General features: G+C 40.6%; 1 protein-coding gene across 4 annotated transcripts in view; it reads left to right on the plus strand.

Annotated features, from left to right (window-relative positions):
* Positions 1 to 1850: 1850 nt before the first annotated feature.
* LMO3 (LIM domain only 3) overlaps positions 1851 to 23475 on the plus strand; it is a 60548-nt gene continuing 38923 nt past the window's right edge. The window contains exons 1-3 of one of the 4 annotated variants that reach the window (XM_050323395.1): positions 1852 to 2044; positions 2262 to 2327; positions 9900 to 10113. In XM_050323395.1, the coding sequence (XP_050179352.1) occupies positions 9908 to 10113 (206 nt within the window). In that variant the 5' untranslated portion in view covers positions 1852 to 2044; positions 2262 to 2327; positions 9900 to 9907. Of the gene's footprint in view, positions 2328 to 3252; positions 3388 to 9899; positions 10114 to 23475 lie in introns of those variants that run through there. The other 3 variants (XM_050323397.1, XM_050323394.1, XM_050323393.1) reach the window with 3 other exon arrangements.

A 23475-nucleotide genomic window follows, 5' to 3' on the forward strand; every position in this document is an offset into this window, starting at 1 on the left:
AGATGCACTAATCAGTTGCCATGAATTACAGAGCAGCAGTTGCCAGCGAGGGGTAACAGATCATACAGTTGGAGGGAAAAAAAATCTCATCTCCTTGAACATAATTAATTTAATTGTCCTCATTAGCTGTACCATTTGTTTTGATTTTATTTCTCCCTTTCCCCACACATAACTTCTCCCTCCCTCTTTTCTTCTCCTTCTCCGAGTGCATTGGTGGAGAGAGGCACACACACACTCACACTGCTGTATTTCCAGAGTGGTTGTGGCAGAGGTAGTCTATAAACAGAGGGAAGTGAGGCTCTTCTGAGCATATGGGTGCGTGCAGGAGAGGAGCAGGTTTCTGTCAAGTTTGGCTTTTCTCTGTGTGCAGATCAAATCAGCAGAAAGGGGCTCTGTTAGTCTGCTGCCTCTGATTGTGCTTTTCGGGTTCTTGCTCAGGTTGGTTGTGGCTGAGTTTTGTTACTACTTAGAGGAAGAGGGGGCAAGAGGTTCAGGAATTGTTCATTGCACAGTATGCTTGTTCCAGGAACCTTTATATATATCTATGTATTAAAAAGAAAAAAAGGGGGAGAAGCTTACTTGGTGGAGGGGGGGAAACCTGTCCTAAACATATGCATTTCTGAGGTTACTTTGATTTTTATTAGAGCTGCTGGATTATATGAGGGAGGGGTGTAGATGGCAGAGTACTTCAATGCTTTTAAATCTTTCTTGGGTCTTGAAAGACTTCTATAATGTGAGTGTCATTCAAATTTAGAGTATATTGTAAGCTGACATCTTTCAAAGCTTTGTGAAAATCTAGTGTGGTGCTTCTAATAGCAGACAACAGATATTCACTTTGAAGTCTGAAAACTGTATTCACAAATTCTTAATCTGGTCTTTCTCCAACTGCAGATGGCTCTTAGAGGGAGATGCTTTGGATTTTTTTAACTTTATTTACAGTAGGCTAGGCTCAACACCTTTATTATAAAACACAAAGAAACAATTATCTGTGAGAGTGAATGATTATCAAAGTATGCTCTACCTCTTGTGTGTTTGCATGTCTGTCTGTCTCGTGGTCAAGGGTGTTTAACACCTATAACACCCCCATGTCTATTATTTTTCCCCCCTCCAACACTAGGTAGAGAATAAGGATCTGTCTTCAGCTCCTGGGACGAGGATGCTGTAGGGGGAAACTACTTGGCTTCCTTCAGCACTCAGCATCAGTAGTGCAGTGAGGAGGGTGACATGTGGCAAGCGGGGCCCGGGGGGTGGCCGGGCTGGAGACCGCGCCGAGGAGCGGGAAACTTTCACGCCGGAGTTTCCACTGCTTTCTGAGCAGCTCAGATCTAGCACGGAGAGAGGCAAAGTTTTCACCTTCAGGGATTTTTCTTATTACTCATTAATAGAGAGATATGTATCTTGCCTTTTTTTTTTTTTTTCTTCTTTTCTTTTCTTTGCGTGGGCAACTTGTGGTTTTGTTTAAGCAAAGTATTTTGGGAGGAGTGATGGCGGGCGGGGGGCGCGACGCTCCCCTGTTTCCCCGGGTCTGCTTCTGGAGCACTCTGTGGGAAGGTGATCCTGAGCCGCTTCAGTAGAGGTCACTTGTGTGTGCGTGTGTGTGTGTCCCTGGTGTTTGTGTCTAGCATATGCATGTGGTTTTGCTGACTGCACTTGCAGGCTTGTAAATTTTCACCATGGGAAATTACCAACAAAGCCCAATCTGTCTCCTGGCTGCTTTGCACTTTCCGAAGGCGGCTGTACTTGAGCGAGCTGCAGAACGAGAGAGAAAGCGAGAGGGAGAGAGAGAGAAAGGGGGAGTTGGGAGGGGGGAGGGGGGAGAGGAAGGGTGGGTGGGTGGGTGGAGGGGGAGAGAGGTAAATAGCCTTAAATCGGAAGGGAGCTGCTTCTCTGTGGTCTTCCACAAGAGCTGCCTGGGCTCTGCTGGCTCAGTAATAACTGAGTGACCTTTTCTTTTGCTGTATTATGTCTGGCTGGTAAGGGATTGCATTTTGCAGCTGATAAAGCCCTGACTTCATTCAACTCGGCTCCTCACACGCTGCTTTAGGTAAGTTGTCTTCAGCCAGGACGGAGACAGACAGCCTTGGACTGCAAGATACTAAAAGGAGGACACCTGTAGCTCGGATGCGGTCAACACAATTACTTGGCGGATCCTTGAGGACCTCATTATTTTAAACTTAAAGAATAGCGATCTCCCTCCCCATCTCTCCCACCCCCTCTTTATTTTTTTCCCCAAACAATGCTTCTTTTTGACCTTTTCCAAGGAGAAGAGCTACAAAGCAGCCACTGTGCTTATTGAACTGCCTCCCCTGTATCGCTTAATTGAGAAGGTAAGTGAGGCAACTGTGTACATAAGCTTTGGGTCATTTGTGTATGTGTGTCTGCATCACTCTCTCTCCCTCTCTCTCTGAGTCATAAGCCGGGGCTGCAATACACACACACATCTCTGCACTGCAACTTTCACTCAAGCTGCAGCTCTGCTGAGACTGTTTTGTTTAAATCATGTGAGGCTTCATTATTTTTATGATGAGACATGAAATACATGCAAGCGGAGGATGCTGAGCGAAACCCATCCGGCTGTATGTCTCGAGAAATAGCAGTCAAAGTTAACAATGAATTGCAGCCCCACCACCACCCCCCTCCCCGTTATTATTGTTATTATTATTCTTGCTTCTTCCAGAGCTTCTCGAAACGTGCTCTCAATTATCAAGGGAGTCGGTTAATTTCCCACTCCCCGGCTTTAATCCACAAGCCTCCCCGTACAGCAGTTTAATTTGCAACTGGTTCGGTGCAGGGTTAACCCTTTGGGCAGAGCGGAGGCAGTAGCGGGGCGGGGAGCCCCGGGGGGCGCAGAGCGGGCCGGGGGCGGTGAGGACGCGCTCCGGCCGCGGGGTCCGTGCTCACGCATCCTCCGCCTCCCAGACTGGCGGGAGGGAAGGGCAGCCAGGCTGGCGTTATGAAGCAGCACTTCTGTCTGCGAGTATTCCTCTTTTCTTCCTCTTTTTTACCCACCCCCGCCCCCGACCGACCGCGATACGGTATGCGAACGCCGCATGTGACAGTTTAATCAAACCCATTTGTTACAACAAAGCTAAGAGACCGCTGGGATTATAGGCTTACGGGCAGAGTTAGGGGAGCATGTGGCTTTGTCGCTCGCCATCGCCGTGCGGGGCCGGCGGCTCCGGGTGTGCCGTGTCCCCCCCCCCCCCCGCCCCATTCCATCCCCATCCCCGCCGCCCCCCGCCCCCGCTGCGGCGCCGCCGCGCTCCCGCTCACTTGACCCGAGCCGAGGAAGCACTTGCTACTTTTGCCGGGATTTGGTGCTTCAATGAGAAGGAGCTCTCCAGGCGCCCGTAAATCAACTCATGCAGAAAAAGGAGAAAAGTTTTGGTAAGGCGGCGGTCCCCGGCGCTGGCGCGCAGCGAGCGCAGCGGGTGCGCTCCCGGGGGGAGGCGGGGGGTCCTCCTTCCGTTTCCATCCTCAATGCGCTGCCGTAGCGAGCGGCTGTGTCGGCGTGTGCTCTGAAGAGACCCAAAATACCGCTTCCTAGGACAGCTCTGTAGGACCGCTCTTTAAACCAATTCGTTTTGCTCGGTGCAACAAACATCGGGACGCGCTTTCCCCGACACCTCCCTCTCCCCATCCTTGTGATGCTCGGAAAGGAATTGGCATAAAAGGCTTGAGCGTCCAACTCCTAAAAGGGATTCTTTGTTGTGGAGTGTATGTTTCTTATTTATTTTTTTATTTTGCATGTGAGCTGCATCAAAATTGAACTCAGTCTTGCAAATCTCTTGTTGGCCTTTGCCAAGCACTAGCACTTTGCTGCCATGGTAACTGTAATTAAACTGATAAGAGTGGAAAAATGTCAGTATCTCTGAGCCTTGCAGCTGCATTGGAGAAAAAGGGAATCAAATTGGTTCCCAGCACCACTGCTCTAAAAAAAGGAGGAGGAGAGTGATGGGGGGGGCCTGGGGGAGAGAGACGGGGGGACACGCCAGGGGTAGGAACATAGCTAAGCAGCTCCGGTCCCTGAGATCTGGGTACATCTATTTGCTGTGCTGTCCCTTAGGGGGCTACAGCCTGCAGGGATGCTCTGGGCCAGTGAACAGAGAGAAACAAGCTTTTAGGCCCAATCTAGCTTTCAAAAAGAGAAGGGGAAAGAAGAAGAGAAATCTTTTGTTTGGTGTCTCTTGGCAATCGACTAGCCATGTTGGCCAAATTCTTTTAATCTGTATCACTGCTCCCAGCTGTGGGACTGCATTCCCATTTTTATTTTTTGCCTAACCTCTTCGCTTTTCTTTTTCCATCTCCCCCTTCCCAATCCATGTCCTTTATTTAAAAAATACTAATAAAAAAAAATTAAAGAAAAAAGCAGATTCATCTGTAGAAGGGGCAGGAGGGGAAGTTTAGTTATATATCATGGGAAATTAACTCAAAAGTATACAGAAGAGACTACATTCAAAGTACCAAAACCCTTACTTTTATTTTTTTAAAAAAACCCCGAGTGTTATGGAGTTGCGGTTACTTTGTTGTGTTAACTACAGAAGCTGAGACTGTGCGGATGAATGGCACAGAACAAGAGAGCATAATGGAGGCAATCAACCGTTAGGCTGGTTCACAATGCAATCCAGGCAATTAAAAGCTCACCAGAGTTTAAATGAAATGGTTCCACTTATTTCTGTGCACCACACTGCACAGGCTATTATTTATGTCTCTTTTTTTAATTATGATTTCCCTTAAACTGTCAAATAACTCAGAATAGCAGGGTCTCGGAGGCAATAAGAATTTTCCACAGAACAATTTACATGCCAATCTAAAACTAGTTACGACTCCTGATGTGCTACATGCGAGTTCTGAAATGTTTCTTAGCTTCTGAAACCTTTACTTTTTTTTCTTTTGAGGCTGTGTGTGTATTGTCCTAAATTATTGGCACTCTGAATGCTTGTAGAATAAAGCTACAAAGTAGGAAAGCATCAGAAAAGTATTCTTTTTATCTTCTACTAGACCTCTAACTCTCTCCTTGACTGCATGTTTTCTGTCAGTTTGCTGCCTTCTAAAGACTAATGCAACAATACTTAATTTGCTGCAAACTGATTTTATTATTTTTCGAAGTAGAGGCAAGTTTTCCCTTTCTTGCTGCACGTACTACTGTCTTTGGTAGAACTGTATGCATGCCTCCGAAAACGGGGGGAAGAGTGATCTTTAAAAGTTTGTAAGTGATCCAGTGCATAATGATATCTAATTCTTCCTCCCAAAACCCATCTGTATCACAAACCAGAAACCGAGTTCTGTTTGTCTTTTGCCACACTCAGCACCATCAGGGACTAATCCTGCTTACAGATGCTTCTAAATCACTAACAAAATCCAATTCATTATGTCAAATCTTCACTCCCTTTCATTTTTGAGAAGGGTGATAATTTGAGTGAAATGGATTTTTACTTCTCTGCCTTTCTTCAGGAGCCTAATTTAGCTTTTTCCAGTAGCCTTTCCTCTTTATTATGAAATCATACTTACGAATCAACTGACAGTATTTCAACATACGATAATAACAATAAACAGGGATGGGAGTCCATTGCATTGAACTTATTTGAGGAGATCGAAAGAAATCCTGAAAACCTGCAAGTTGGGTTGTTAAGTTCTCCCTTCAAAAATCCTAAAGGTGGTGGATAGTGATGAAGTCTTATTCCTGACACAGCTCTGCAGTTTATGTGCAGTATCTTGGGGACTGGGGGTGGAGGAAGAGAGGGAATGGAGGGAAGGATAGAGGAAGCCCTTGAAAGCATATTGGGGTGAAATAAAAAGGGTTTGTTTGACAGTGACAGACTAGGCACTGAAATTTCTCTGTTCTGAGAACAGATCTGCTCTGTGATGCAGAGCATCGGTAGGACTCTGCAGAATTGAAGGAAAAGCTGGGTTTGATTTTTCCTTTTTTTTTTTTTTTTTTTTTTTTTTTTTACAGCCTGGGTGTAACACTTAGGGAATTGTGTGATGTCTTGAAAGTGCTCCATAAGCTCTGCTTTCCTGGGGGTGGGAGAGAGGAGGGCAGGCAGGCAGCAGTGCTGTGTACTGCTACCTGATATTTCAGCGGGGAGCAGTTTAGGTGGTTTTGTGGGTACTGTCAGCCTCTGAAAGGGTCCTTCCCGTGTCCTAAGAAATAAATGAGTTCTTAAACCGCAGTCTGTGAAAAGCTGGCTGACAGTAAGCTGCAGGTATTCTTATTGCCAAATTAAGAGAGAGCTAAAAATACACGACTGCATATCCGAAAAGTGCAACTGCATTGGAGATCTTATGGGAATGTTAAAGGGAAGAAAGATGGTCTGTGAGGTGATCTGTTCATATAATACAGAAAATATGTAACAAAATGTTCTGTTATCAAAATTAAGTGATTTAAACAGGGCATGTGAAGAAAAAGACTTTTGTAAATTTGGAGATATGTCAAGCACTTCAAGGTTCATTTTGTTTAGAACCTTTCTACACTTCAAAAAAAGAGTAACTTTTTATGATGAAGCAGTAGTTCGGGGATTTACTTTTTTTTAACTTTCATTAAAATAGAAGCAGCTTCATTGCAAGTAAAGTGCAAAAAGATCAGATCTATCAGAGGAGAAAAGCATTCCTTCCCTCCAAAAGCTGCTGCAGATTGAATCCCTAATCTGAAGATGCTGCCAGTAGGATGTCAGCACCACCTTCTCTCTCTGCCTCAGGAAAATAGACATACGGAGTTGCAAACATTACTTCCATGGGGTGTCTGCCCCTTTCCACTTGTCTCTACAAGAAAGTTTAGGGCTGACCAACATGAATGACAAGGCTCTGTCTACTTTCCTCATGTAGCAAATATCTCAAAAGCTGTGCAGGGTATGTGCAAACTGCAGTTTTATTTGTAATACAATAACCTCATGTTTGCAGCAATATACCTTGGGAATTATCAGGCTTGATTACTGCAATCTGCTCAGATATTCACTTGTTTGGCTGTGTTTCTGTGGCGTCTCGTTCCCTTCAGACAGTGCAGGACAGTAGATCAGCCTGGATCAGAGACTGTCAGCCTCCACTCTCTAACCCGCTTCCTTATCAGGCAACAAAATTTTTACATTAAGATTTTTTTTGTTAAAGCCTTTAACTGTGTTAGCTCCTAGTTTATTCTGGTTTCCCTCGAGCCAAAGATTAAAGTCCTAGAACAGCCCTTCATTCTTCTGAACTTTTTTACAGAGTTCCAAGAAGTTTATACAAATTGTGGCCGATTTTATGCATTTGTCCTTTACATGGCCAAAGAGAGGGGCTGAGGATAAGCTTGTTGTTGTGGATATGTACTACTGTGACAAGCAACACTACAGATTAAGGCTTTTCGACCAGATGATGATATTAGAGTTTCTACAGGATTTCTCTTTACAGTCTGGTATAGGTTCCATACCAAAAATCTGATGTTTTCACTGTTTTTAGTCATTTGTAGTCATGCTATTTTGTTGCTGTGTGTATGTACCCTGGATTATGAGAAGTCAGCTGTCAGTTGAAAATACAGTAAAGGCTCACCCTTTGTTTCATGGTGCTTTCTCAAGAGGAGATGTGTGTATTCCTTCTCAGATTTGCCACAGACTCTCTGTGGAGTCCCATGCAGGTCGCTGGATCTCATGCCCTCCCACACCCTTGCGAGTGAGAAATAGATTTTGGGAGTCTGTAACTGGTGTAGGAGCTATGACAGCAGAATCAACTGGGAAGTAATGGGAAGACAGCAGTGACCACTTTTATGCTTCTTGATAGAAGAATACAGACAGACCTTGCACTTTAGTCTCGAGCTTTAGACGTTATGCAGCAGTACTGCCACAGTGCTTCGAGTGCCCACTCGCAGAACTGTCTGACACAACTGAACAGCGAATTCAGCAGATCAAGGTGTCGCTCCAAGATGTGCAATAGATGGTACTGCAAAGAGGGGAGCGAGGCTGCTGTGCTCGCGTGTTGCAGTAAGAATCACTGGGTTTAATTCAGTGATCAGCTTTGCAGGTAGAACTTAGGAGTTCAGCTTGGGAACACTGGAAAGTCACTTAACTGGCTCTAGAGTCGCTGTGGTCCATGTACATTCCATGTGTTCTGTGCACACCTGTAGAGATCCCTGGAATGCCTCAGCTGGCACAGCATTTAACCTCTCGTCTTTGTAACGTTAATATCCATAAAGGCACACTCTACCATTGCCATAAAGATTACACTGGCTTTCGTGTTTTTTTCCTAGGAGAGCTTTTAAAAAAGCAAACAAACAAAAAAACCAAACCCCAAGTTGTTCGTGTTCTAGGTCCCTGAGCCTGCATGTTTCTTTCTGTAGACCATCTTTCTGTAGTGGTGTGTTACAGCACCAGCCAAGATCTGCTGGTAGAAGCTGGGATTGTGAAGCTTTCTTAACAGTAGGTAGTAGAATGTTCTTGATGAGGAGCTCTTGAAATTGAGATGTTATGAGACTTTATTTGACTTTTCCCAATCTCTACATGATAACAGGGCTGAATATCCTGAATGATGGAGTAGGATTTGATTATTGGCAACAGCATTTGTTCCCCAGTCTTGACAAATTCTCATTGTAATATTCAGATACGTTCTAATGAACAATATCTTTTTTTCGTTACATCTCTGGCTTTAAAATAGTGAGATAACCTAGCAGTCAAACAGCTTGTCGTTCTTCCCTTCTCTCAGGTGCCTGTTTGGTGTCCAATAAAATATCCACAGGGCTTTGATTTTGCTTATTCTAAGAAGTAACTTTCAGAGAATTGCTCTGAGTGCAATGGGATGGCAGTTTATGCAACTAACCGGGAAAGACCAGTCTGTAAGCACTTTAGGGCAGTGACCTCTCCCCATTTGCTGTAAAACTGAGGGCGATTGATTTTTGAATAGATCCCTGGAACTGGCTGTGTTGCTTGGAGTAACATCGCTCAGCTGTGTTCCACTTTTACCAGTTCTGTCTGTTAAACGGTGTTTCAGGTGTTTGAACTGTTTTTTAAATTCTCTCTGCTATTACATCAAAAGATGCATATTTACTTAATGGACACTATTGTACTCCATGTCCCAAACCAGTTGCTGGCTAAAATTGAGATTGTTAAGTGGGACAGTGTTATTTTTTTTTTGGTTCAGTTTTTGGTTTGATTGGTTTTTTTTTGTTCTTTCACTTGTTTGGGTTTTTTTGGTTTTTTGGTTTTATTGGTTTTTTAATTATTACTATTTTTAAATGTTTTTTCTTGACAAACTATAAACTCTCTGACTTCATGAAGATTATTTAAAATCAGAATTTTCAGAAGGTCTTTACACTACAAGTTGTAAATACGATGCTGCTGCTGGAAATCTCATCCCTTTCACTAATGTGTTTATTAAGAGTTGAAATCTTAAAAAAAATAAAACATCCGCCCACCAGCATCAAAATTTCTATGTCAAATGTCGCCAAAACTCTGTCCCCGTGCCTCTAAAAGCTTTTCTTCTTTGGAATCTGGAGTGCTTTTATATTTATAGAGATAGTGAAAATAAGTCCAAATATGTGGATTTAGCTGTGTTTGCCATCATAGATATGCTGTTTATTTAAATTTTGTGTTGCTACATATTGGATACTTTGGCTGAAAGTGGATGACTTTTCAACTGAACTTTTTTAATATTTCATTTTAATTTTTTTAATCTTTTTTCTTTTCAGCAAAGAGACCAGGTAAATGAGGTGTTAATGAGAAGCTGTGAAACTTAGAGTAATGGAAGTTTCTGCTGTAAATTTATCTTAGCATTGTTTTCAGCGTTCTGCGGACTATCTAAGTTATTTTATCCTATCTATACCGTTGCCTTTTAAATGAACTGGGTGTAGGGGGAGCAGAGAGATGGAGGAAGAAAAGGGCAAGAGTTTTTCTACTTCGGAGAATATCTATTTTCACTCTTGTCTTATTGTGTTTCAGGTATACAAATGCTCTCAGTCCAGCCAGACACCAAGCCGAAAGGTTGTGCTGGCTGCAACCGTAAGATTAAAGACCGATATCTGCTAAAGGCCCTGGACAAATATTGGCATGAGGACTGCCTGAAATGTGCCTGCTGTGACTGTCGCCTGGGGGAGGTGGGCTCTACCTTGTACACCAAAGCCAACCTTATCCTTTGTCGCAGAGACTATCTGAGGTAGGTCACGTCCTCCTTCCGTTCACCAGCAAACTTGGGAAATCTGTTCGGTCCTTCCTACGTAGCTGCTATCACACATAAGCAGAGCTCGAGGGCTGAGAGTCTTGAGTATGTGTGGAGGATGAGGAAACAAATACTGAAATATGGAGGCAAAACTAAAATCTGAATCAGAAAGCACATGTAACTAGGTTGTGCCAGTGGCTTCCAGGTTTCTGATGCCAATACTGGTGTCCTGCGCTCTCATGCAGAAGAGAGTAAATCCCTCCATGATTCCCACAGCACTGTGCTCCTGGGGAGACGGTGGTCTCCTCCTCCTCCTCCTCCTCCTAGCAGCATGGTGGTGGCCAGGTATGTCGGTCTGAAACCACATGTGTGGTTTTTACCCAGCTTCAGTGCAGGGTTTAAACTCTGTCAGTGAGGAGTGTTTCACCCATCTTCGCTTTGTTTGCAAAGGGTTTTCATTTGTGACTCTCCAACTTTTATGAATGTTGCCATTCAGCTGTTAGCAGCTGGACCAAGATGACCAGCCATCTTCCCCATGCTCAAAAATCATGTGTCTAGCAAGCTCCAATCCACTCCGCTCATTTAACTTAACTTGGTGTCCTGGGTGGGATGCTGGCTAACCTGTTGCCACTTGTTAGAGACAGCAGATTGTCACCTGATTTTCTGTCATCGTTTTTGCTTGTGGACCTACATCCTCCAAAGTATTTGAGGAATAACTCGTAGTGAAGTACAGATGAGCAGCACCAGGTTAGTTTATCTGCAGATCATATGTCAGTAAATAGGGCTACTTTGCAGGAGCCAAGTTTAATCAGCAAGTTTAGTCTCCGTGGGCTCTTAATAGTAAATAGAGAGAAAAGGCTCCTCTGGGGTGATTCCGAGCACCTATTTCCCATAGTAGTACCTTTCCTCCATTCCCTGTAGAAGGGGACTAATGAGACTAGCTGCTCCAGGCTAAGATGAACTTCTGGGAATATTTCCCCTGCCCCTTTAGAGAAACCTTTTCCTTTTAAAGGGACATTGAAGTCAGTAATACATTGGGGAAAAATTAAAATTCTTTTTGAACGTGTTAACTTACAAGTTCAGCTTAAGTAAAGGTACCAAATAGGAGGTTCCCACACACTGATCAGCTCCCAAATTGTCCAGCGTGGGTAGGTTGGAACAGGAATCAAGACTAAAGCATTAACTATTGGTACTCTGGTTGTCCACGTAACAACCTCTTTTTTTCTAGAGTGGAACAAAAACCTTCACAAACATGCTGTGCGTTTGTTGAGCTGGGGCTGCAAGGCAGATCAGCTTCTTCAGACATGGGCTTAGACTGCTTAGTGGTAAAAGTACTCTGCTACCTCTTAAGGCTCTGAACTGAACCTACGAAAGAGTGCTGGGAATTTAGCATAGAGTGTGCACCTTAAAGCCATTGTATTAAAGCTGCCAAAGTAGTAGGTAATAAACCCCCACTTTTAAAAACTGTTGGAACAGAAGGGAATTGTTATGGGTGAACCCCGGTCCCTTGTGATCTTAAAGTGAATGTGTACAGAGAAGGGTTTGAACAGTTTTCTGGGGCAGGGGGGAAGTAGCATCCCAATTTTTAAAACTCATTTTAAGAATCCTTATACAACAAATGCCTGCAGGAACAAGAAAACTCTGCTCTGGCTGTTTGATCTGAGTTCCAAATTTACTGGAGACTTTGAACTTACTGAATCTCCCAAGTGCTAGTGCAGCTGATCCAATGTTTTAAAATCAAATGTTTAAAATCAAAACCAAAAGTTATTTAGTAGTAGAGATATAAGCAAAGCATTTCCCCAACACAGATACACACACTGTTGGTCTCTGGTCTTTGAAGATTTAACAGGAGTAAATATTTTGCAAATAGATTGTTAAAATTCATACTAAGCAATTCAGGGAAAGGAGACTGTATTTTTTTATCTGTCATGACCACATTCAAGATGGGTGTTTCAGTCATTTCTTCATAAACACCTTTTACTTTTGTATCAGTGAAACCAGGATACATGAGAAATACTGTAATCGGTTTTAAGATGTTTCTGGGTTTTGTCTCTTGATTTGTCAAGTCTTGATGAAGCAATTTTGTCACCAGTTGTTTTTTTTTTTTTCCTTTAGTCATACTTTTGAATGCACTGATTTAAACTAGGTATTTACACTAAACTTCAAACTGATGCACTTAAGGTAATTGCAGATAGTCACTTACCTCATTGCATCTTACCTACTTAGTTATGTAGTGAACCTATAAAAGTGATCTTTTTAATGCTAACACAGAAACTAGTTAAATATTCTCTAGCTTTGTAGTCGAATAAGCTTTCATATTTAGCAACACATTTGGTATAAATTTAAGGAACAAATTGCATTGTACTAATGATCAGATTAGGGTATAATTATGGTTTCATATACTGTCCTCTTAGTTTTTTGGTTTTATCTTTGTAACCATAAAGGGAATCTTTGCTACGTATAAAAGAGTTCTGGCTTCCTATTAATTTATGTGGTGCCCTCTAGAGGATATGGGGCTTGAACAATACTATAAAGAGTAAAATTGCTTATTAACTTGTCTCTCAGTGTTCATTATGCCTTTCAATAAGAGAGCCATTCTACAGATGCTACAAACAATAATGTAGCCAGTTTGGGTGCTTTAGCATTCATGTTTAAATTCATAAACTGTGTGATTGTGTCTTTGCCTGCTTGCAAAAATACTTCCAGTATCTTTCATTTAGAGATGCCTGCCAAAAAAACCAAACCCTCCCTCAGCCCTGATGCACGCACTTGTGCTGCAGTTGAGCCCTGAGGTACCCACTTTGAGCTTCTTATAAATACTCTGTATCTTCAGAACTTCAAAACTCGTTTTGCTTTAACTCTCTCCTTTGGTAAAATTAGTTAATTATACTACATTAAAACCTTTTTCTCTGGATTGGGAGGGATTGAGGGGATGGAAGGAATCTTTAATGAGGTAACGAGCGTGGAAGATGCTTTGGGTGTGAGAGGCTTTACCCTGGAATCTGTTTCATGTAAGGCACTCCAGTGGTTTCAGTGGTGGCGTATGACGCCAAGGGTATTAGGGTGGCCGCAGCAGAAATGAGCTCCATTTTGTTAACGAGGATGAGAACTGACTTGAGTAAAGAAAGGGCTCAATGTTAGAAATAACACACTCGGTGAAAATGATATGCAGAGTATAATTCCCCTGCAGGCTTCTGTCTTCTGCTTATACACTCTTGGGTTAGAAAGTGAGGACTTAATTTAAGGAACTTAGGTTTACGCCAATATTTCAAGTCCATTTACAGTAAGTGAAATATGCAAGAACTTTTTTTCCCCTTTTTCCCTCCAGAGCTGTATGGTGACATCTTAATGTATCAGCCTATCCTGCTCAGTCCTCTCTTCTGACTGGCAGCGTGTCCATTTACAAGCACAATATTCCCTTTGAAATCTGTCATTACTGCCATTAATGACCAGTCATTATGTTAACAGCCCTTGGGCTGTTAACATGTCAAACTGGTTGTTAACTGGAATGTTATTACTTATTTAAACCGCAGGTATGAGTTGTGTGAAATGTGCTTTGGTTGCGCACTCTGGGGCTGCTTCTGCTCAAAACAATAGGGAAACAGTGGAGCATTTGCCTTTGGGGTGCCAAGGGATTTGCTTTCTCTTCCATCTGCTCATTTAATTTCTGCATATTTGTGAGGTCCTCCTACCCCTGGGCAGCCTCCTAATTTCAGGTGCAACTGTGTGCAGTCCTGCCTCAGCCTTGCCCGCACATGGGCAGCCACGGATGTCTCCAGATGCACGGCAGTGCCTGCTGCACGTTTGAGATTAATATCTGGCCCCTGGAAGTGTAAAATGAAAGACCGACAATTACACGTAACTCAGTTGTATTAAATAATGAGCTTCCTCGGATGCAGCAAAAATATGAAAGTACAGCTGTGCTAAGCTAGTTGCAATGTAGGTCAATCACCCTTTTCACTTAGGTTTTTAACTACGCAAACCCCGCTGAGCGACCAATGACTACAAAGTGCTGTTTCATTCCTATTTAATTTTGGCAGCATTTTACTGAAGAGCAGGCATTCATGCAGCTAAATTATCTTCGCCGTTTCTGGTTTTAACTCCAGCTCCATGACACTAAATGTTGGAGTGCATATCTCTTAGTAAACACAAAGAATATGGCTTCTGATTTTTTTTCTTTTTCCAAATCCATCTCTTAACATGGAAATTGAATTAGAACTTTTATTACTTTTTGCATAATTTCCCTAGCCAGGCACACGAGATCATAGGTAAAGGATTAACAAAACTAATATATTGGGGTGGAATTTTTGCCCTTAAACACATCTATACCCTTATTGAGGATGGGGAGGATGATGACACAAAAGGTTGCCCCCCTACCCCCCGACCTTGGTATTGATTTTGTTTGTAAATATACTGCAGACTTTAAACCTACAGCTGAATAACTATGAAAATGAGGAGATTAGTATTCCTGAAAAAAGGGACAGATCATATTGGTGTTTGTTTTTTTTTTCTCTTCCCCACTTGCTGATGAGGATGCTTGAAAGATCTGAGAAAAACCAAGTTTTTAAAACTGGATATTGAATGAGATTTTGTAAATGATAAGACGTGACTCCAGAAAGTTAAGCGTTCGACCATAAGTATTATAAAGATGCTGTCTCTGTAAAATATTTAGTTTCTGAAAGGCTAAACTGAAAAGGGTAGAGTTTAGGACACAGCTTTTTCCTGTACAACTGCTTACTCTCTAGAGGCAATTATTATTTTAAAAAATTATTGTGTAGGAGTACTTGGAGAGACTTAAAATGTCTTGTGGCCTGGTGCCGATTAGGAGATCCCATTCCTCTCTCACATCACCAGGAAGTATCGCAAACACCTCAGATATCGGCTTTATTAAATGTACCTATAAGTACTCTATATGGGTATTTTCATAGGTAGTGGGTTACAAAGTGTTTTCAAAATGCCACTTCAGCATGCTTCTTCCCCAGCTTAATTAAATAAGGGTAGACCTTTAAGGATTTAAGCCCTCAAAATTTTCAAGAATACTGAGGTATTTATGGAAAGGAGGCTTGAGAGCTCCACTTTCTTCACTAAAGCTTTTTAGAAATGAACCCTTATTTCTGCACTAATATCCTTATTGCAATACATTGAAGTATTCAAGGTACTCCTAGCTTGCAGGAATATGCCCTACAAATATTTTAAAATATAAAAAAAAAAATTTAAAAGGTAGGTGTAGGGATTTATTTGTTCTAATTTGGCTGTGTGTGATGAATGTTCTTCTAAATTTACATAAATGGTATCATTTAGTATGTCTTGGGAAAAAAAAAAAAGAGGCAAGAATACTCTCTTCCACTAATTGTCAAAGGTTTTGAAAACCTCCAAACACCGTAACAGCTGTTGAAAGGATGAGGAGAGAGCGATGCACGTACACACAATTAATCCACCCAACTTGTGAAGGGTAATGTTTTTGATTTAGTTACACTCTGGTTAGTTTAGCTTGTTCTTATTTTAGTTTATCTGTGATAGCTTTTAATAAGAAACATTCAATTAAACTGTTAAAATTGGTGTTTAAGTCAAGTTGAAATGCTGTGAAATGTGTGTACTCAAGTTTGACGCTCTTCAGTAGTTCCATGTGTTTCCCTATATCTGCTGGTATTTTTCTTCAGAGCTGCCAAATTTTTAATAATTGTGTTATTTTTAGTGGCTTAAAATACACAGTTTAATTTCCAAGAATGTGAATCTTCCCTCTTATAAGGCTTCTTGAAAACCAGACGTTTCTCGTGTGTTGTCAAAATACCTCATTAATCCCCTGGAAACATTCAAAGAATTTCAGGAGACTTTTCAGATGAAAGTACACTGCCTCTTAAAGCCTGTCCTACAGCTCTTCATTACAGTACTACAGTGTGGTGTATTTTGATGGAAAATTATTTTACTACAAAGGTTTTGCCAACACATAGCAGCTCAATAAAGCTTAATAAGAACGTTGATTTTGGGGAACCTAAGTAATTCTGCGGTACCAGAGGATGGGATAACATTCTTGGTGAAAGAACAACAATTCTATAGGTCTGCTTAGTATTTTGTGTAATCTCTTTTAAAAGAAATGCAACTTTGCTGTTTCTTTCATTGCTAATTTTTTTTCTAAGAAGTGATTTTGTGACTAGTGTTTTTATGAAATATTTTAAAACAATACCTATATTAAAGTTATTTGCTTTCAAAATAAATATTATCAACTACATTTTGACACGTGATTTGACATCCAAGGTTTAATTGGATACTTTCAGTATTTTTGACCAGAAGCGTATGTGAAACAAAGCATCCATGTATTATGTAATAGAGGAGTATATGGTACTAAGTGCCTAACACAGAGATGTTTTCAAAAGTTCTGATTTCTGCTACATATTTGGTTTGGGTTTTTTGTTTTTTTTGCGGTTTTCAAGTTTAATTTGTTTGAAATTTCAATTAATCTGGGGAGATATTTTATCCAAAACTGAAAAATAACTCCCAAGTCTCTACTATGTGATTAAAATCAAAGGTCTGCTACTGAATTTTGTTACTTGATATTTGCTTCAAATCTTCCGGAAAGCATATAGCATTCCTTCTTAATGTGAATGTTTGAATAACGTGTAACTATCTAACAATCAAAATGGATAACATTGTTACAAGCTTTTTAAGCCCTCCTGGCTTCAGAAATTTTCTCTTTTAATTTCTCACTGGAGTTCAACATATTGGTGGTGGATTTTGAAATCAAAATACGGAGTATGGAATACTAATATGTTTTCTAAATGAAATTAGTCTTAACAATCACCATCTTTAAGAATCCATACTTTGGGAATACCTTACTAAATACCTTGGTTTTTTGATGGATAACTTCCCAGTGGATTTCTTAGTATGATAATGGATGACCTTTTAAATAAACCTAAATAATAGTTACGTGCTTTTTTTTTTCCTAGTCAAAATATGCTTGAAGTTTCTAAGTTTTTTGAACACAAATATTTGAAGCAATGAGTCTACTGTTTCAAAAAGCTTTACATGTTTTACACCTTCTTCCCTGTAATGTAATTCTAGTACTGTTTCTTTACACCTTCCTGAGGCTGCTTCTTGCCTATCCTGAATCAATTGGCCTTTCAACACTTGAATCTCATTGTATCTGATTGGTACTTTTAAAAATGGCTTTGGATATCAGTAGTTTCATAATTTAAAGAGTAAAAACGCTGTTTAAGTCATCTCTAGAAATGTGTAGCTTTTTTATCTGTATGTGTAAATCTATCAAATTATCATTTTATATATAAATTACTCAAACAGCAGAAGAAGTAGTTCAGCCCAATTTGTTCTTTAGCAAGCCGCACATCAAAATGAAACAATATACAGCTCAGATACCTCACAAGCTCTCCATGCAATCTGCTTGGTATGATACTTACACATATATTAATGTAGAAATCATGGTGGGATCCAGGTACTTGCAAGACGATTGTGGTCCCCTAAAACCAGTTAAGACTGACTTTAAATGAATCCTATCAATTCAGCATCTTGACAGCCCCATGGCAATCGTCAGGGTTAAGTTGCAACCTTAATTTAAGCATGTGCTAAAATGTCGTGCTGGAGTGCCAGCGCAGCCAATTCACAATCCAGTCCCTCTTCCCACTTGACATCAGAACTGCAGCTACCAGCAACTGGAGAGCATTTAGCACCTATTTTTCAAAGAGCACAACAATCCCAATTATTAACTGCAAAATATTTTCCTTTGGGATTAGAGTGAACCCTGTTTATCTATTCTATAACAAAACACAGCACAGGGAAACTTTTCACGAGCAGAAAATGACTACTTTTTATAGAGAGAAGAGCACGTTCAGCTCTGGAATGATGTTCCTTGGGAAATCCTCCTGCAGGTTTTGAGTGAAGTGGCATTCTGCAGTCGTGGAATTTAAGCTTTCATCTTTTCTTTTGCAAAAATATCCTCTGTTGGCACATAACAGATGAAAACGATACTTGCTCAACATGCAAAGATAAAATCATTTTAGGGGCGCGGGGAAGAGCAGAGAACATCAGGGATTGTATTCTCTCTTTTCTACATTTTGAGGTGGGGAGAGTGAGTAAGTGAGAATAGGTCAAATTGTACATTTGGATATACTGTAAGTGATGGTATATTGGACTAATTAAGAAGACTCTATACTACACCAGGTAGTAGATGTCCCCTTATAGTGTTCAAAATGCTTGAGAATCCAACCTGATTTTTGCTCAAGACAAACTTCCAAGCCATAAATATACATATTTAGTATGCATATACAGTCTCTCAGGTTTAACTTAGTGGATACTATATATCACATTGTAGCCCCACATTGAACAGTAATATTTTTCCACAATGGGACAAAATAAGTGTTATTTTTAGGTCATAATATTATTTCTTTGCAAATACTTTTAAGAGAAATATGTATTAGAGAAAATTCAGAGAGTAAACACAGATTTAATAATTAATTCCTTCTGTAAATACATCCACTCTAAGAAACAGAGTAATTCATTATTGTTGATCAACTTCTGAGAATAGTTTCAGTAACAATTGCTGAATTTGTTTCTGTCTTTTAGATAAATTTTAAGGATTTCTAGGTAGTGATAGTTTAAGTGAGGGACAGGCTGCAGACTAGGAATGGTAATAACAATTACAATCATTGTGAATTATTGTCTTGTTACTCATCTTTTGTCACTATGGTTGCTTCTACATAAATCTCAGGTTTTTTTATGAAGTCCTGAAGTCAGGACTGTTCAGAGCTACTACTCTTTCTCTTGAACTTCTGCTTTAAAAATTAGTTGGGTTTTTTTTGTTGTTGAAGACAATAGAAAATTTAAAATCTCATTTTCTCATAAAGAAACAAACTTTATTTCTCCCTTTCTAATTTCTGTTAAGCAAATTTTACACAGAATTCAGAAGTTTCTAGGATTTGAGATTTGGATTTATAAAAAAAATCCCCAAAACTTTTCTAAGATACCTTTATAAGCCTAATGTGTCTGTCTGCCTTATACAAAGTGTCAAAGAAGGGGAGGGCAGTCTCAATAACAGGCTGCTCTGCACTAGTTTATGCTGGCTTCCTTATTTAATCTGTAATCTGATACATTTAAGAACACTTTATACCAAAATAACATTAAATCTGATCCTACAAATGCATACTACATGCTTGACTTGATGTCCCCTGAATAATCCTGTTGAAAGGTATAGGGCCTATTAACTTAGAAACATGCCTTAGTTGAAGCCAAATATTTAAAATTGGAATGGCTTTGCCAGCAAACCCATTTTGAATCGCTGTGTCCTTGTTTTTTGTGTGCTCTGTGCTGTGCAGTGATTACCACAACCCACAGCATGACATCCCTCCCTGGCCCCCAGGTCCAGGAAAAGCTCAAAGCCTCAGCTGTGCTCCTGGCCAAGCACCTTGCTGCCGTGTCTACAATGTCAATCAAACTTCTGACACCTGTAACAACCTTGCCCTGTTTCTCTCTGACAGAAAGGATGGTTATTTGTATGCTAATCCCATACCACTACCCCAAATCAAACTGCTGGTGGATGATTTAAGGGTCTAAGTCTAGGCTCGTCTCTACAACCACTTTGCAGCTCACGGGCTCTGCTCTCCACAGTTTTCCCAGGAGACAGCAGTAGGAAGTGGGACAAAACTTCATTTAAAAGCCCTGAGATTTTGTGTTGATGTTGGTGAATCTTGGGTTCTCAGTTCCCTTTCTCTTCATGCTCCAAAATTGGGCTAATGAACCTGTCCTGTGTACTTAGCAGCTTCAGGCTTCTAGAAGGATGTGTTCATTTTTATTAAGGTACTGCATTCATGCATTTTTATGCTCCATATAGTAATAAAAAAAAAAAATTAAAAATTGGTATGACATTGAATACTTATAACAGGGGGTACTAAAAAGTAAATTAAAATGTATTCTTTCTGCTCAGAATTTCACTTACTTAAACAATCTTAAAACCTAGAGGAAGTGCTGCACACACTGCAGCAAATGTGCTGGTTTTAATGATCCTGGCTGTGCTCTGAAGTTAGCCAAGAGCACTTCCCCCAGCACCTCCTTACCTAATTCAGTCATAATGCAGAGTGAATTGCTGGGAAGAGAGTCAGTGAGCAAAACTGAGAGGAAAGACTTCTTCATGAGCACACATCCAACTATGGGTGTCTTCTGTGCTCTTCTGAGGTCTTTCATTATGATTCCTGATATGTCCCAGTCAGGGTCCCAATTACTCTCTGTCTCCAGGTGCAGCACAGCCCGAGCATTTTCCTGTAATCCTCATAACAGCATCTTACTTACTCTCCCTATCCCTTGTAAGTTCTCATCTGATAATTATAGGTAAAATATACTTGTATGTTTTATAGAACATCTGAAATGTGTAGGGTAGGTGGTAGAACTCATTGCAAACTTTAACAATTCAACCATGGAATAATCTGAAGTTGAGCACAAGAAGCACAACTTCTCCCTGCTATGGTAAGCAAGAGATTGCTTTCATCCGCTTCTTTTCCCTCCTGATACAAATATACCTCTTCTGCTACAAGATCCCAGAGGTTTACTCTGAATAAAAGCTAGTATATATTTGCAAAATTTGCTGTAATTTGTCAGATTATCACTCTTGATAGGAATGTACCGTGTCTGAACAAATAACTCTGAAATCAATTATCTGGAGTAACCTTATAATTAATTATGTAGTCTTATAAATTTACAAACTTATATCACATGACAGATAATTTTATTCATGACCTCCTGAAAAAGTATTTTTTATCTATTTTATATATCTGCATGTATAAATACATGTGTAAGGTTATTTTAGCACACATACAATCACTCTACAATGTTCTTGTCTGTTGCTTTCATTTTAACGACCATAAATCCTTTTCTTCTGAAACCCAACTCTTTCTCCTCATGAGCTGATCCTTTTGGTTTTAAGGTGTGCTTTTTGAAAAAGTTAGTTCTTGTCACCAACTCCTACGTGCCTCCTGTTTGGCTTATTTGTGCAATACTGTCAATATTATATAACTAGTAAAGTGTTGCTTTTAGTAGAGTATCAAAGAGCTGGTATAGGGACAAGTATTTCTTTTCCACCATTCCCACCACCCCCCCGAAAAAAAAAAAAAAAAAAAAAAAAAAAAAAAAGAGACAAAAAAAGGGAAGGAAACTGATTTTTTAAAAATTATTTCAAGTATGTTTAGTTTCCCAGAAAAATCTTGCCTGAGTGGCCAGATGTGATTTTTGTCACCATAAGCCTGGAAACTATCCCTGCAAGGTACTTGAGAACTAACCATTTTAGCTCCCAGACTCTGAAGAACTGATTTATGCATGCTATTAAGCATTGATTCTTTGAGTCTTTAAACTCTAGCTGATCTTCTGTGAAACCAAATCTAACCTGATGTGTTTGTCTGTTGAGAAAAGGCATTGAAGAGCACATTGCCATAGCCCATGTGCTACAGGAGCTTCCAGCAGTGCTTTGCTTTCCAGACTGGGTGGTGACATCCAGAGATGGCATCTTTCTGAGAGGAGGAATAGACCAGATATTACCAGTGTATTTGCTGTCTACTTCTTGGTTTGCTACAGAAAAAAAAAAAACAAAACCACAAAACAAAACAAACAAATCCAAACCAAAAAACAATCCAGTGTAGAAAAGTTCCTGCTAATTCAGCCTGGCCCCACTGTTGCTTGTTGAAGGCACGACTGCTGACGGATAGAGGATGCACTGCTAAGTTCTTGTGCCTACTCCTGCTTCAGTGGCACGTGGCTGGTGATCATTCCAGTCCTTTCTTTCTGCTGGGTATGAGGGGCAGAAGTAGGTATGGCTCTAGTTTTTATATGAAGAAGTTAGAGTAGAAAAAGGGTTAACAGTTGCACCCTTTTCTCTGCTTTCCCTGAAATTTCAGAATGCTGAAAGATGACAGATACGTGATGCTGATGTAAGTGACTGTCCTTCCTCATCAGCAATATTTGGGAGGAAAAATTATTAAATTGCAAATCTGAGAAAACTTGTCATGACAAGACAACATCGGTTGTCTTTAGATTGGACCCCTGCTTTCTGTTCCTAAAACTAGATGCAGTCACCAAGACATCTGCATCTGGACAGATCACTCTTCCATAGATTTGTGGTCTTGCTGTCAGTTTTCCATCCTCCCTTTGCTCAAAATGAGCACCAGCAAACTGGGCAACTCCCCACTCTTTAGCAATCGGGAAAGAGTGACAGTTTGTTTGCTCCAAACTGCAAGATTAATTCTGGAGATCTGTCATTTTGCATGCAGAGCAGGAGGAAAGGGTGGGAGTGTGCTCTGTGTGTGTGTGAACAGAGGCTACCCTTTTCATGCAGGAATTTTGATAAATCCCTATTGGGAGCAACGCCACATTTCTCTGTGTTCTGCATCACTGTTACCACAACCAAAAAAAAAACCCTGCAAAAATACAACCAACCCACGACCCCCCCGACCCAAGCCAAAAGTGACAAGAGAAAGGTCCTATCTCATTGTACTACCTCCACATGCAGCAAGTCAGAAAACAGGCTAAATTACAGCAGCAGACATTTAGCTCTGCCAGATTTAAAGGGTTGGGAAAAAAGTTCCAGTAAAGGGGCAAGAAAGAATAAAGGCTTGAAGTCAAAGCATGTTGCTGTATTTGACCCAGCATAAATGATGTCTAGTCAAACACATGATATTTATGTCAAATGTTTCTTCTCATGGTCCTAACTACATTGAGCATGCTGTGGTTGCTTCTTTAATGCAATCTCCAAAGGTCAATCAAGTTATAGAGTCAGGCTGATGAGATTAGATATTACTTTAAAAAATGACCAAAAAAACTGTGTTTGGAGAAAGGCCTGAACATGATTCCAGTATAATTTTGTCTGGTTTGCTCCAGGTCCCTGTATCTTTTCCTGGAAATGCTGTGTAAACTGAACCTGTCCACTTCAGCTCCAAGTGTGCTTTCCCATTCTCTGGTGATAGCTGAGGTATCTACATGTTCTTGGGGAGAGATGAGGGAGTTCTTCTGGGCACAGGACAAAAATAAAATGACACGTTCAAGTGCTTTTTTAATGCTCCAGGGATATTTTACTATCTGAATTGTGTGCAGTGAGCAGGGATTTTTCATTTCATACATCATTCACGACTTGCTGCAGTGATTCCAAAAAGTCCCACAAGCCGAGTCGCTGCTTGCACCAGAGCACAGAATTTTTAGTTTGTGAGTTTTAACAATGGATGCTAGAGCATTATTAAGGCTTCACCCAAAATTTGTGGTGAGGATGTACAAGTAAAGAAGCCATGTCTGAGAACACTGGAGGATAGACTGTAATGACTATGGCAAGATCCAGCCTGTTTTTAACTTCCTCTTCTTGTTTTCCCATTGCTATCT

Source organism: Myiozetetes cayanensis, unplaced genomic scaffold, assembly GCF_022539395.1.
Source record: "Myiozetetes cayanensis isolate MyiCay16 unplaced genomic scaffold, myiCay2020 scf3, whole genome shotgun sequence".
Taxonomy (NCBI): Eukaryota; Metazoa; Chordata; class Aves; order Passeriformes; family Tyrannidae; genus Myiozetetes; species Myiozetetes cayanensis.